The 13,489-nt window shown below is 41.7% G+C and overlaps 2 protein-coding genes across 2 annotated transcripts in view; one reads left to right on the top strand and one right to left on the bottom strand.

Annotated features, from left to right (window-relative positions):
* The first annotated feature begins 1,364 nt into the window (after positions 1-1,364).
* On the top strand, positions 1,365-10,120 carry vstm4a (V-set and transmembrane domain containing 4a). The gene is made up of 9 exons (XM_084562327.1): positions 1,365-1,792; positions 2,936-3,388; positions 6,139-6,192; positions 6,288-6,395; positions 6,496-6,529; positions 6,675-6,823; positions 7,306-7,367; positions 8,149-9,838; positions 9,946-10,120. Exons 1-8 carry the CDS (start codon positions 1,744-1,746, stop codon positions 8,299-8,301), a joined length of 1,062 nt encoding a protein of 353 aa, XP_084418453.1. The 5' UTR covers positions 1,365-1,743; the 3' UTR covers positions 8,302-9,838; positions 9,946-10,120.
* A 144-nt stretch (positions 10,121-10,264) lies between these two features.
* The window catches only part of wdfy4 (WDFY family member 4), a 39,238-nt gene continuing 36,013 nt past the window's right edge, over positions 10,265-13,489 (bottom strand). The window contains exons 61-64 of the mRNA XM_084562326.1: positions 13,235-13,417; positions 12,676-12,763; positions 11,872-12,001; positions 10,265-11,664 (exon numbers count right to left, since the gene is read on the bottom strand). Coding sequence (XP_084418452.1) covers positions 11,601-11,664; positions 11,872-12,001; positions 12,676-12,763; positions 13,235-13,417 — 465 coding nt within the window. The 3' untranslated portion in view covers positions 10,265-11,600. The remainder of the gene's footprint in view (positions 11,665-11,871; positions 12,002-12,675; positions 12,764-13,234; positions 13,418-13,489) is intronic.

Raw genomic sequence — 13,489 nt, 5'->3', positions numbered from 1 at the left:
GAAACCCAAAGTGTCGATCGAAGCTTTCAGATGGCGGAAAGCATAGTTTGTGTATTCAGTCACTGTATCAGAGTGAACAGACGGTGATGTGATTGTTTAATTTCATATGGTGGTTAGGTTTTTTTTTTGTTTTTTTAACTGAGAGACCCTCTCTGTGTTGCTGTGGCATGGGCTTATTCAGACAATACAAATACAAATTCAGTCAAATAAACTATTTCTCATGACAATGCTTGTTTTTCATGTTACCATGTAAACATTATAATTAAACAAAAGGGGAAAATAAAAAATGACTGTACCACGTGATTTAATTTTACCTTGAAACTACTTAAGAACAATGCAGTATTATTGTAAATCTAATCTTGTACTGTCGGCCTGAGTGAGTTAAAAGGTCTCATTTGGTACATTTGTACTGTTTCTAGCTGTATGACACAATCTAAATAATCTTTGTCTTTGTTTACTGCACCTTTGGGATTTTGACAATAGAAATAATGCAGTGTGAAAATGTATTTTCTCTGATTTCCCTTGATCCACATACGCACATTAAATGTACTGTGGAGTTGCATAGTAAACTGGAGTATATAGCTGATACCCTGGGAAGCAGTGACCTGCTTTGGCCACTGTGGGGCAGAGGAGAGCGATTCCTCCATTGGAGCAAAGACTTGATCTTAAGAGTTGGATAAAGGAAAAGTTGAGGAAAACCCCAAGTGAGAGATTTACTTAAGAAGATATAATATTTCTCCACACCAGAACTAGCAGTTTAGCACATCCACACATGATCCTCAACTCATAAAACTTGCTAAGGCTAAAAATCTACATGGCCATTTAAATTCAAACAATGATATGAAAAATATTTTGTCATGGTTAGAAAAGATACAAACACCTCATAAACCCAGCCAATACATTTTTTTCCCCCCCAGAACTGAATTCATGCTTTTCAAGAGAATCCTCAACACAGCTTGAAGGGGTTAAATCTGTTGTGTAATTCCATTTGGCTTTGGCAGAGCTCAAAGCGCCAGCAGAAGCCCTGCCTCAGCAGTTTAGCCTGCCCAATAAAGCAGCAGGCTTCATACCACTGGGACAGTCTGACAACCACAGCCAGAGACAAGCCCATGCCACTCTGTCCAGCAGCTAGACAGGGAGAGGTCCCAGCTCACGCAGAACGCATGCACATTATCGGAAATGCACGCAGACACAGAAATACATGGCTCAAACATCAGCGTTTGTCTTTGTGAGCTTTACCGGGAGACGCAAGACGACTGTTATCCCCTCACTGTTAGAGTAACTTAGGTGATGGAAATGCATGTTCATCACTTTGTTGCATATGCTTCTCAAAACTGCTCAGAGTCACTAATGCATGGACACACACAGACCATGAGACCTGATCATCTCTTTTAGCGCTCTGGGGTTTTGGGCCATGGTCCAAGACTCACTCGCAGAAACACAGGAAATGACATTTCCTACGTTTTGCAGGACACACAGAGAAAAAGAGAGAGAGAGAGAAAGAGAGAGAGAGAGAGAGAGACAGTCGGAGGGAGAGTGAGAGTACTGGGAGAGAGTGGGAGTTTCTAAGTGAGAACAGAGCCTTTACTGTTTCATATTACACAGAAAAGAGGAGAAAGAGGAGAAGAGTTAATGGTGGGCAAGGGCTCTGGTGGGTTGTGCAGTCAGGCTCTGTTTTGAATGCAGCCGCTTGTGTAAGTGCTGTGCAGTTGTCTGGGTTTATGGATTCGCTGACTGTGGAAAATGTACTTCTCTGTAGTGGTCCTTGTCCTGACTAAGGCTCTGGTTACAGGTAAGTTTACCTTGTTTACAGCAATACCAACTAATAGCAAACACACAGGCGAGAAAGAAAGAAAACGCTGTAAGAATTAACACAGTCAACCAGATATACACCACTGTAAAACTATTACGTTTTAGTTTGTTATCGAACTTTAGTGTTTAATTAGTGTTACGTATACAAGAACAACGCCTCATCATCATTATAATTGTTTGCTAACAACATTTGCAAGTGCAATAATTGCTATATTTATGGCAAGCTTTGTTCAAAACCAAACCAGCTGTGAAGTTAAGCAAGTTTGTTCTCTGTGATCAGAAGAAAACCTCAGTGTGATTTGCGTTCGATCAACTACTAATAAACTAACAACTCATCTTTTCTGCCCTGTAATCTTTTTGTCAGATTCAGCTGTGGGTTATGTTCATTTGAGTCCCTTTTGTAGCTTTTGTTGTCACATTAAATCGACTAGTACAGACCCTGGAGACCCAGAGGGAGATTCCCCAACTAACACAACAACAAACAAAAAAAAAAAAAAAAGAAAAGAAAAAAGAACCAGCAAGGCAGCATGGGGGACCAGATGGTCCCTGTTATCTTGTCGTGTTTCTCTTTGCCTGTGTCGAGTTGTACCGTGCAGAGGACGGATGTTTCCCACCTGTAGCTTCTCTTCGCCTGTCTAATCACGCATATTGTGTCCAGACTTCACATGTCTTTTAGAAAGACGTGACTCAGCTGGCATCCTTTTATTCTTCCAAGCTAAAACAGACTGAATTCCCATCTCGTGATGGAATGACACATAGAGTCGGTGATAGTTTGAGCTCTGACACATCCGAAGAGCCGCTGTGGGTGTGCATATAAACTTACTTTGTCTAAATGCTACAATTATGTTTAATTGGCAGGAAATCAAACATCTTGTAAAGATGAACGCAGACTTTTCCATGTGTGGCACATTAAGTTAATTACTAATTTAAAAAAGCAGGGAGGAGTCACACAAGTTACCAGATCATAGCTTTCTGTGAGTGAACTTATGTTTGGAAAAGGCTGTGTTTTGTAGTTTGGTTAAATAATTGAACACACATCCATGCAGTATGTGCATGCAAAACAATATATCAAATAAAATAAACTACATTCATAACATGTGCCGTTTGTGCTTTTTGTCAACAGAGGTATGCTATGCCCTGAATGTGACAGTCACCCCTGGGCCTGTTGTCATTGTCACAGAGAAAGACAACTTGACGTTGTCCTGTCTGGTTTCTCAAAGGAAGAGGGGCAACAGCGTCCTCATTCTTCGCTGGTTCATTACTCCCCTTCCTGCTCCCACTCTCGCGCCGCCTCCATCCATACCACCGTCCTCTCCACCTGCGCCCGAGCCCCCTCAGTTTCTGATTGTGAAGATTGGCATCAAAAAACTTAAGATGTACGGGAACTACACCCGTCGGTTCCCCCAGCCTAAGTTCCGTCTGCACGAGGAAACTGAAGGAGAGGTGTACCATTTGCGGATTTTCAGCGTGATGGGGACGGACCAGGGCTTTTACACCTGCAAAGTTCAGGAGATCCGCAGACACAGAAACACATGGAGAGCATCCTCCAATGGCACCGGCACCACACAGCTGACAGGTAACTAAAGGTGTACTCTAAATCCCTCTCCTCTCCATGTCACAGCTGTCTATGGAAAGATCCAGGCGTCTGTTTGGCTGATTATTCTACAATTTCTCAACTAGCACCCAGTCTTGAGACTGTCCTCCCTTAAGCAAGATGTCAAAGGAAAGTGTCCCCTGGTGAGAGAAAGCCAAAAGATGATTTCTAGCTGAAACAGGACTCAGACTGCATTAATATTTTAGCCTTTTGTCAGATCATTACAACATAATTTATTACCATCAGTTTTAACCTTCACTTGCTTAAGGCAGGCAAGTAAAGAGCCTATTTGTCACAACTACATGGCAAAAAAGCAAAACTGCACACACACACAACTTTTCTTTTAACAAGAATAGAAGAAGTCTGTAACTTCTCCACTTTTTCATACTTCTTCACAACACCAGTGTTTTCCATGGAATACTCCTTTCCGAGGAATTCCCTTGCAGCCGCATTCATCCAGCTGAGGCGCGGTGTCGATGTTATCTGGCAACGAAAACCTCCAAATACAAGAAGCACAAAACGTTTTCACAAAAGAATGAAGACCAAATAGAAACGCGCTGCACGCATTTGCGGACTCTGTCTGAACTGTGCGCATTAGGTAACGCCTGTGTGTTTGAGAGTGACCCCAATCTTCTGGCATTTCCATGTCAAAACAATGAGCTCACGCAGCCAAACCGCACTCAACAATATCACCCTCTGTGCAAGGACTAGAAGGTAGAGTGTTGCTGAGCTGGCAACGTACATAAACTCTGAAATACGTGACGTCAGCATTCTGGGTTTGCTTTTATGCAAGCCTCGGGAGAAAATTTACTGGAGAACTCAGCTGCAAACTGTTTAGTCTGTGCCAAGGTTCCTGCAGAAATCAACAGTAAACACACTGAATAAACGTGGGCGAATGACACACTTCTTCAGATCAGTACAAGCCTTCTTCGACTAACTGATGATCAGCGGGATGCACTGCACGGATAGAGGGGCTCACTAGAGACTCATGATGCAGCTATGCTATGCTTTAATGTGGCTGCACATTGCCCGGTTTACCTTTCACTTGCTTTATGGCAGGAAAAAAAAATACAACTTTAAGTCAGACAGAGCCATCTGACAACGCCCTGCCCTGCACTCAGGGCAAGGTCCCACTAAGGAAGCCACGCAACCTCAGGCATCTCTGACATGCATTGACCACAGAACCAGAAACACAAGAGCTGACATTAAACAGTAAGGGTAAACAAAGCGGAAACAAAAAAAGGAATCCAGGGAACCCCTCACTCACTCTGCAGATTTCAGAGACTATTTTTATTTAAAAGATTTTGCGTAAACACACACACATATCTCTAAATCCCAACTGCAGATCTTTAGACCTGAGCTTTGAGTGCTTTCTGCTGCTTTTCTGAATTGGTAACGTGAGCTGCACTTTCAAATGAAAAATGATTAGATACAGATGATTTGTGGCTTCAGGTTCACAACCTTGCCGGTGTCAGCGGGTTGCCATTTTTTCCAGGTCAAGTCTTTAAAGCAGATGGGCCTAAATCTGTACCTGATGGTGTTCAGCTCACGAAAAGCAGCACAGTGTATGGACTCAAATGTTTTATGTGCAAATGTAGCGGTGTTGGTATACTCTTAGCATTTTGTAGGGACATCTGTAGAGCATGTGCACGTCCAGCAACACCCCAAAAGCCAACCCGATGACCTCGAGCTCGTTGCAGTGATCAAATGTGGGGTTTGACTGAGGTTAACCACAGCGAGGGTCTAGTCAAAAGTGAGGTTTACTTCCATTAGCCTAAATGTTAACTGCTCACATTATGAAGAGATCCGTGCTAAATGTAGCCTGTCGCCTTGGCTGCCACTGCCTGTCTAATCTGCAAGTTGTTGTGTGTTTTTCTTAGGTTGTCATTATTTGTTCATTTCTGGTCCACAGCGGGTGGACGATGTAACTGCCAAATAATTTAAAGAAGCCAAAAACACAAACAGAACCAAAACAACAAAAAAAAAATTAAGATATATAATCGTGGGTGAAAAAAATCTAATTGTGCAGATCACTGATACACATGTTTTGATCTGTTTTTAACCAGTTTTTCGTGTTGGGTCACAACACTGAAGTCATTTGTTGCTTCCACATTAATTATGAGGCACAGAGAGACACATCTGACAGTTTTGCAGGCAGTGCAGTGGTCTTGAAACAGGCCAGAAGTCAACTAGAGTTAATATGGTATCATTTCTTATTAATATACATCAACCTATGAGTAAATGACATATTAAAATCTCATTATGGCGAGCAGAGGCAAAGTAATGCGTCCTCAACCCCTTTCTAAATAACCCTGACCCACACAAGCCACAACAACTTCCTTATTTGTTTTCTTCTTCCTTGCTTGTAAGAACACAAAGTAAACTGTAGCATTAAGACAGCTGTGAAGATGCCAAAAAAAAAAAAAGTAAGTTGATACACAAAGTGACGGGAACCCCCCAATACCTTTCCAAGAACAACAATGCAGCCAGGCCTGTGTGTGCGTGCGTGTGGCAGGTTTGGCTGATGCCGCAGCAGACTCTCCCTTCATGACAGTGGTTTGGATATTTCTGGGAACCACTGATGCTGCCTGCTGTATTTGGTCAGTGCCCTCAGACACAAGTAATTTAAGAAGATGCTTAGTCTGGGCACAGTTTTCTATCCTTCATGTACCGTTTGTGCTGACTGTTTTTCTTTCTTTATATTTTTTTTCTATTAACAATCATTTCTCCAGTGCACTTCACCCCCGAGGAAAGCAGCGGTGATGGACTGTGGCTTTTATTTGCAGGTACTGCTTCTTAATTCTAACTCTAATTCTGCCACTTAACAATACATCAGTCTTAATTTCATAACAGCTGACGCTCTCTGCTGGTCTGCCTTCAGATGTGTATCTGTGTGCCGTGCTAATCTGCTCACTGGGCTTGCTGTCCATCTTCATGTTCACACTTGTCCTAACTTGCCAGTATTTCCACAGAAGACATAGACTCAAAGGTAAAAGCTGTCATTTGTCTTCTTTCATTAAATTCATTTATTATTTTATTTTTTGCCTCTTGTTAAGCCAACATGTTCTTTGTTCCTACTTTCCCCGCAGCCAGTTACCTTCTAGTCAAGTGTCCAGAAAGCAGGTACCAGTATGCATTTGAATTTGCATTCAAACTATTTTCACCATGTTTAGTCTTAGTCAGTGTTTCCTTTAACATAATTTGTATTTAACTGTTAGACTGTTAGCTAGAGCCCTAATTAAAATGCGGTATCTTTTACTCCATACAGCTCAGGAGAGACCGTAACCAGCTCTGGAAGTTCTTCCAGTTCCTCCCCGAAAGCGCAAAGGAGAAACACAAAACCGAAAACCGACATAAGTGTACCAGTGACTCCACCTAAACTACCTGAAGAGCCACCGCTGTACATACCACCCAAAGGTAAAGTCACATTCGGAGAGATGGATGCTAGCAGACGTCAAACTTTTAGGGTCCGCAACCCCTGATGTCTGGTCATGACTTCACTGTGGATGTGAGTGATGGGTTCAAGGACTATTATGAGCCTGGAAAAGTGTCCAGTATTTTATAAAATTTACAAATGGCGACCCCGCGCATCCAGGTCGTAATACATCTTTGCAACAAACCAAGCTGGCCTGAATTCAAATTTTTGAGATCCAAAGCTTTAATTCAAATTCATATCTGAAAATTGAACAACCTGAAAACCTGGGAAGATATTGTCAGACATAAAGTCAACAGGGACGCTGAAAACGGCAGAATAGATCTCTTCCGCCTGTTGTAATTAGTTAGGTTTAATATAAATCGGTCGTGAAGGAGAATTTTGACTTCAGCCACACAATCATGTTTGCGAGTTCATTTCTCTTGGCTGCTGTTTTGAGTCAATTAAGCTTGTCTCTGTTTCTCAGTGCCCGTTGCTGCAAAGAGACCTCAGAAGCCCAGAAGGTCGAAGCCAAGGAGATCTGCACCTGTAAGTCTCGTTCTCACCCGTCAGGCAAGCACATGACCTACAGTACATCCACTACTACCATAAAAGTCATGTATGACACAAAGCAACTTAATACCTTCATAATTTATTTGTTAATGTTTTGAAAACAGTTTTTATTTTTTTTTTCCATGAGCAGATTTGTTATTGAGATACATGCAAGGGGGAATTTGTTTCACGACTGTGTGATTGTCTACAGGAGTTTATTGCCGTCTCTTCATTCAGTTATGAGCTTGATAATTCTATTTAGCTTTATTGCTTCTGAAACACAATTATTTATTTAGAGTGCTTCATTGGTTTTATATCTACAATAAAAGTGTCAAACAAGTACATACAGAAGAAAACTACTCGAACTGAGGATAATCAGTATTTCTACAAGTGCCGTACTTGTGATTTCGTGGTGAAGTGAGGCTCTGGGAATGGGAGCGCTTCTTTTGCACGAACATATTGATTGGATTAGCGCAACTAGGAGGATCTGAGGACGTTGGATAGGGCTGCTATTGTACCACATGTTTTTCAAGTAAACTGAATGTTCCGAGAGGTCCCGTAAACACATAGTTTCTGCAGCTGAGGAGCAGTGAAGAGACGTTTACCGGCACGAGTGAAACAAAACTGATTCAGTGCCGAGAAAAGAGACTCTCTCTCCATGAATCTTTTTCATTTGCTAAAATCTCTCTGTCAATACATGTGTGCAACACTTTTTCTGTCGCCTTATCTGCCAGCTAAATTCCTCAAAGTTCATCTCCCTTCCTTGTCCCCCCTCTAGCCTCGAGTATCACAAGAAGATAGCCTGACATATGCAGAGCTGGAGCTGGTCAGACCGAGGCCGGAGCCCCCTGCCGCCTCCAGCCCTGACCCCGCACCCTCCAGCCCGGACACTGTGTATGCTCAGATCCTTTTCCAGGAGAAACAGCTGTAAACAAGGCAACTTGTTATAACCTGATGAAGGCAGAGATTCAACCCTCCAGACTGAAACGGGACTATATTTATGAACTATACATATTTAGCATTGTTTTCTGGATCTAACTATGCCACATCTGTTGATAAGTGTGGGTTTGTGTCTGCTCTGTGCAGATTCATTCCAGCACAGCAGTTTTTGGGTCTTATAATTCTGTTATTTGGTTTGCTGGCATCGCTGGCCTGTGAGCCAGATGTTTGTAGAATGCTCTTACAATTAACTATTCAGTATAAACTCAGGAGATTGTGTGGAAGCAAACTGTCGTCCAGGCTCTCTAACTGCAGCGTCAGAAGGCACTGTAACTCGCGGCTTTACATATGCATTTACAACAGTACATTATACAGTACTAATACATAATAATAAATATCCTGGGGTCTGACATTCAAAGAGTGTAGCCTTTGATTTACATAAATGAAATTTTTAACTATCTATCTATTTAAAGTAGACTCTTCTACACAACAAAACATTCTAAAATAATACGTAATATTACAAACCGATTTACTGCGTTCAGCATGTGACAAGCATGCTAAACAGGAAATGAAGGGGTTATAGGAACAATATGAGATTTTGAAATGTGCTTCTTTGTTTCTGTGACGTAGATGCGTTTCATCAAAATCACTAACACGAGGCCTTTCTGTCTAATAAACTAGGATACAGCTAGCTTAGCTTAGCATCGAAACAAAAACAACGACAGGAACTAACGAGCAATACCAGAACCGCTTAAGATTAGTAATTAACACATTTAATCATTTTTATTTCACCAGTACAAATAAAGTAGAACATGTGGCAGTTTTAGAGCGCTATGCTCCCCCGCTGCACAGGTTTTCAAACATACGGCCCGCGGGCCAGAAGCGGATCGCCAAAGGGTTTAATCTGGCCCGTGGGATGAATTTGCAAAGTGCACAAATTACACTGAAGAACTGCAATTTTTCCTGATCAAAGAAACTGCTATTCCTAGGGTTCACACAGTTTTAATAAGAATTGCGGACATAACACGACACAGAGACCTAGAACTAAACAGAAACTGCACTTCTTTTTCTTAAGAAATGTCCGTTTGTTATTACATGCTTTGTAATAGTGCAGTTCATTAAATGCAATTTCATAACGTACTTATAATTCTTTGCACTAAAACAAAGGGAAACATTTGGGAGTTGTCGTTATTTATAGGTTAATACGCTATTATGTTACTGGTCCGGCACCCTTGAGATCAAATTGGGCTGTATGTGGTCCCTGAACTAAAATAAGTTTGACACCCCTGTCGAGCTGGGAGCACTAACTTGAGGCAGGGTGTGAGGCAATCAACAGAAAATAGAAAATATTTTCTGATAAAACAGATTACATGGATCATGTGAGGTGACGGCAGCATTTGTTTGCGGACATCCTTCAGAGACAGTTTTCTCTTCCTTATGCTAAGCTAAGCTAACTGGCTGCTAGCTTAATGTTTACCAGACAGATATGGGAGTGGAATCAATCTTCTCATCTAACTCTTGGCAAGAAGGTGAATGCAGTCATTTTCAAGATATTTTAATTCTCTAATAAAATACTAGACGTTACAGAACTGGCACAAAGAATGTGCTTCTGATTTCACTCTGATTAATGTTGCAGAGAAAGCAAATATAAATCCTGGATGCTGCAGACTTCCCGCCTAGGAAAAGGTGAAGGGTGTGGGCCATTTTGTGAAGGTCAGTGTGTGAAAAATGGGATGAAGATGGAGCCGAGTGGAGAAGAGAATGATGCACATCCACACCTTTCCCTTTGGTGAGTGGGAGCGATCGAGAGCGGGAGACCATCCTCCCCCACAGTTCATACTCACTGACTGGGATGAACCCGCTAATGACTACATTTATTCAAATTAGACTAATTGTAATCATGGTTAATAATTAGCTTTACAGTGCATTATAATTGGGTTAGGCTACAAGATGGTTCTGCCTAGGTGCAATAATTTATTTGATTTAATTATTCTGAGGAACCCAGTGGTTTGACATTTCATATCATAAAACCAGCGGTGTAGAGAGAATGGAGATGGCCGTTGTCTTTAGAGAAGGTCATTGCTCGCTCTCTGGGAAAATTATGAAGACTATTTTCCACTCTATTAAGCTACTCCACTTAGCACAATTAGCCACACACACAAAGGTTAAAGAGAGAGACCTCTTCCTTTATGATAGAGAGGAGTGGTGCATGTGAATAAGAGAGCAAGCAGGAGGCACGCTTCCACTATTTCAACAATCTAGCAAAGTTTCTTATTTATTATACTGTGTGTGCACTATCTTAAGAGTGTCAGTGTTTTATTTTACTTCTGAACCTGCAGTGATTACAGAGATTGAACACTTTGTGGCAAAAATGCCATATCTCTCCTCGGGAAACCATAAACACACGCAAAAAACTGTTACAAGCAGAAGAGAATACCTCAACAAACCCAAAAAACATTTTACATCACCCACAACACACATAATTTGCATGATCACATTAAACTGAGGGAGGGTTACGGTACTAGAAAGCAGTCAAATACTCATGAATGCCACATTACAAAGCAAATTGAAAACACATTGTGAAAAACAACAAAGGCCTGTAAACTATTCACATCTAACTAAACATCCTGGATTGTCCATGCCACAAAAATTCACCAAAGCAAAACATTACAGCCCTCGCCGCATAAAATGCTGACATGTGTACATGCCATACGCTTTACAATAGTGGATACATGGCGTGCAGATCTTGGGAAATGAACCCTGTGATACTATCAAAAGCTGTATTTCTCAGGAAACGTTGGCCGAGCTTGCAAGCTTCACGCAATTTACTATTGCTTTCACTTTAAAGGCTGTGGTCACTTCTAAGCTCTGCAAAAGCAGTCAGAGTTCATTTAAATGGGTGTACCGATGAGTGTTTTCCTCTCATTAAGCAGTTTATTAAACTTTTAGCCAGTGTCCTGCTCAGATCAAATCTTGACTAACCCAGATTCCAGTTATAATCAAAGGAGAGTCACAGGATTTAGGCAAATGTGAATCATTTTATTCAAATGTATTCGAATTCAGTATTTACAAAAAAAGTACAGAATTAAATATTTATGTAGGAGATAAATATTGTACCTTGAATGTTTCAGTTATTGTAACATTGTTCTTCTGTGAATATCCAGACAAGGCAGCTGAAATAAAGCAGCCCTTGCTGTTCAGCTGGTGTCAGGATAGAGAGTCTCTCAGAGGATAAAGTACGTGCTGAAATAGTGTGTAGATGCATGACTTGTGCTCAAACACTGCCACCTCTCACTCAGAGACCCAGGTGAAAACTCGGCCCCAGGCATCTCCTGCCAAAAGAGTGGCATGACTCCTACACAGAGAAGAGAAATGGATTTTGTTGTAAAACCTGCAATAATATGCATAATGTATAACACTATACACGTAACTCAGACTAGGTGCAGATTCATTACATACTCAGCTCTTGGTGAGCACGAATTTAGAGTGAAACTTTAGATATAGTTTGAAGTAATCAATCACGAGTCTCAACTCTGGCATGGGTGCATGATATTTACTGTACCTGGACATTGCCAGTGCTGTGATGGCCGGATTATTTTTGGTTCGGCGTTGTGACACATATTGGCTCCTGTTCAGCTCTTGACATAACATCAGACGTCTCTCCCAGCTTTTAACCCGACATGAGCTGCTCCCTGTGGATTCATCATGAGAAAACATTAACATCCACCTACTACTGATAAATTGCCACTAAACTATGACCTCAGTGGCGACCACAAAAATAAAAACAATTAAAAAAAGAAATGAAATCACGCATTAACAGAGCGTCCATCTGCAGTCAGTAGGCTGTAGAAAGGGCGAAAAATCCCTCAAATATAAATTCTTCCGTGTTACGTAAAGACTTGTCTCTATGTAATTGGAAAGCATAATACTCCTATGAGGTGACGCGAGGCTGTAACCAACGTATGCCAAATTGGATCTGGGTATTATTGCTTTCTAAATTATACACGCACACACACGTCAGCAGAATTACTCATCAGTGTTTACTGCCTCTATGTTTAATAACTTTATAACAACATAATTCCTGCTAGCCCTAATGCTAGTGAGGGATAGGGTAAGAATTACAAGCTCTCATCTGGAAAGCCCGCTGTCTAGCTCTGAGATGAGCGGTTAAAAATAATCATCTCACACTTAAGGACTTATCTAATTAGATAGCAGTTTTGTTTTTTTTTTAACACTAAAAACAGGGCATGATGCGTTTTTGTGCAGTTGCCTTCACCGTTTTGTCACTGTCAGCCACTCTCATCATCTTAGCTGTTATACATACAACACCTACATGCATATCCCATCCTACAGCGAGTAACATTACCGTCTCTCTCTGCTCGGTCTTGCCCTGGGGACACAGGCTCTTCTGGAGGGCCAGGTAATTGTGTTTTGGTGTACTCTGTCCTCCATATCTATATGAGAGACACATAACGAGTAGCAAAATCATAGACATAATTCAACATAATAACAAACACACTCACATACGCACCGGCGCGCGCACACACCCCACACACTCAGTGTAATAACAAAGTAATGATACCATTTGTGTGTGTGTGTGTGTGTGTTGGGCTTGGGCACCCATTCCCAAGCGAAGCACAATTCAGAGTTTGCGGCTTTGATTGCAAAGAGGCAACATATGCTTATATTAATTCTAAGCAAAAACAGTCACACACAAAACCCATATGCTCATATTAATAGCTTGATGGACATCCAAGCTGGTACCTGTGAGGCTAATACCAAAGTAATGACTGCCACAGCTGAATACTGTACAAACTGTATAAAAACAAAGCAAAAACTCTTCCGCTGATATTTTAGCGGCGTCAAGGAGCTGCCATCTAAGACAGGCCTCGTTATTTCTGTCGTTAATACACAAAAAAACTCACCCGTATGACGCCGTCTGCACAGCCCGTGACAATGACGTTCCTCTTGTCCCACTCGTGCCGCTGTGTGAAGCCAACACACAGGATGTCTGCCTGAGGGCCGCAGGAAGAGTCAGCGCAGGCCACCAGCTGGCCCTTCATGGTCCACAGGTAGAGCAGAGGTCCCGAACATGACACAATGTCTCCCTTGGACACAGACGCATAGCGTTGACGCTCGTATGTGGCGCACAAAAAAACATATTAAGAGGATATGCTGGC

The sequence above is a fragment of the Chelon labrosus genome (assembly GCF_963514085.1).
Source record: "Chelon labrosus genome assembly, chromosome: 15".
Classification (NCBI taxonomy): Eukaryota; Metazoa; Chordata; class Actinopteri; order Mugiliformes; family Mugilidae; genus Chelon; species Chelon labrosus.
The sequence above is the reverse complement of the archived record's forward strand: the minus strand, read 5'-3'. Positions and strand labels throughout refer to the sequence as shown.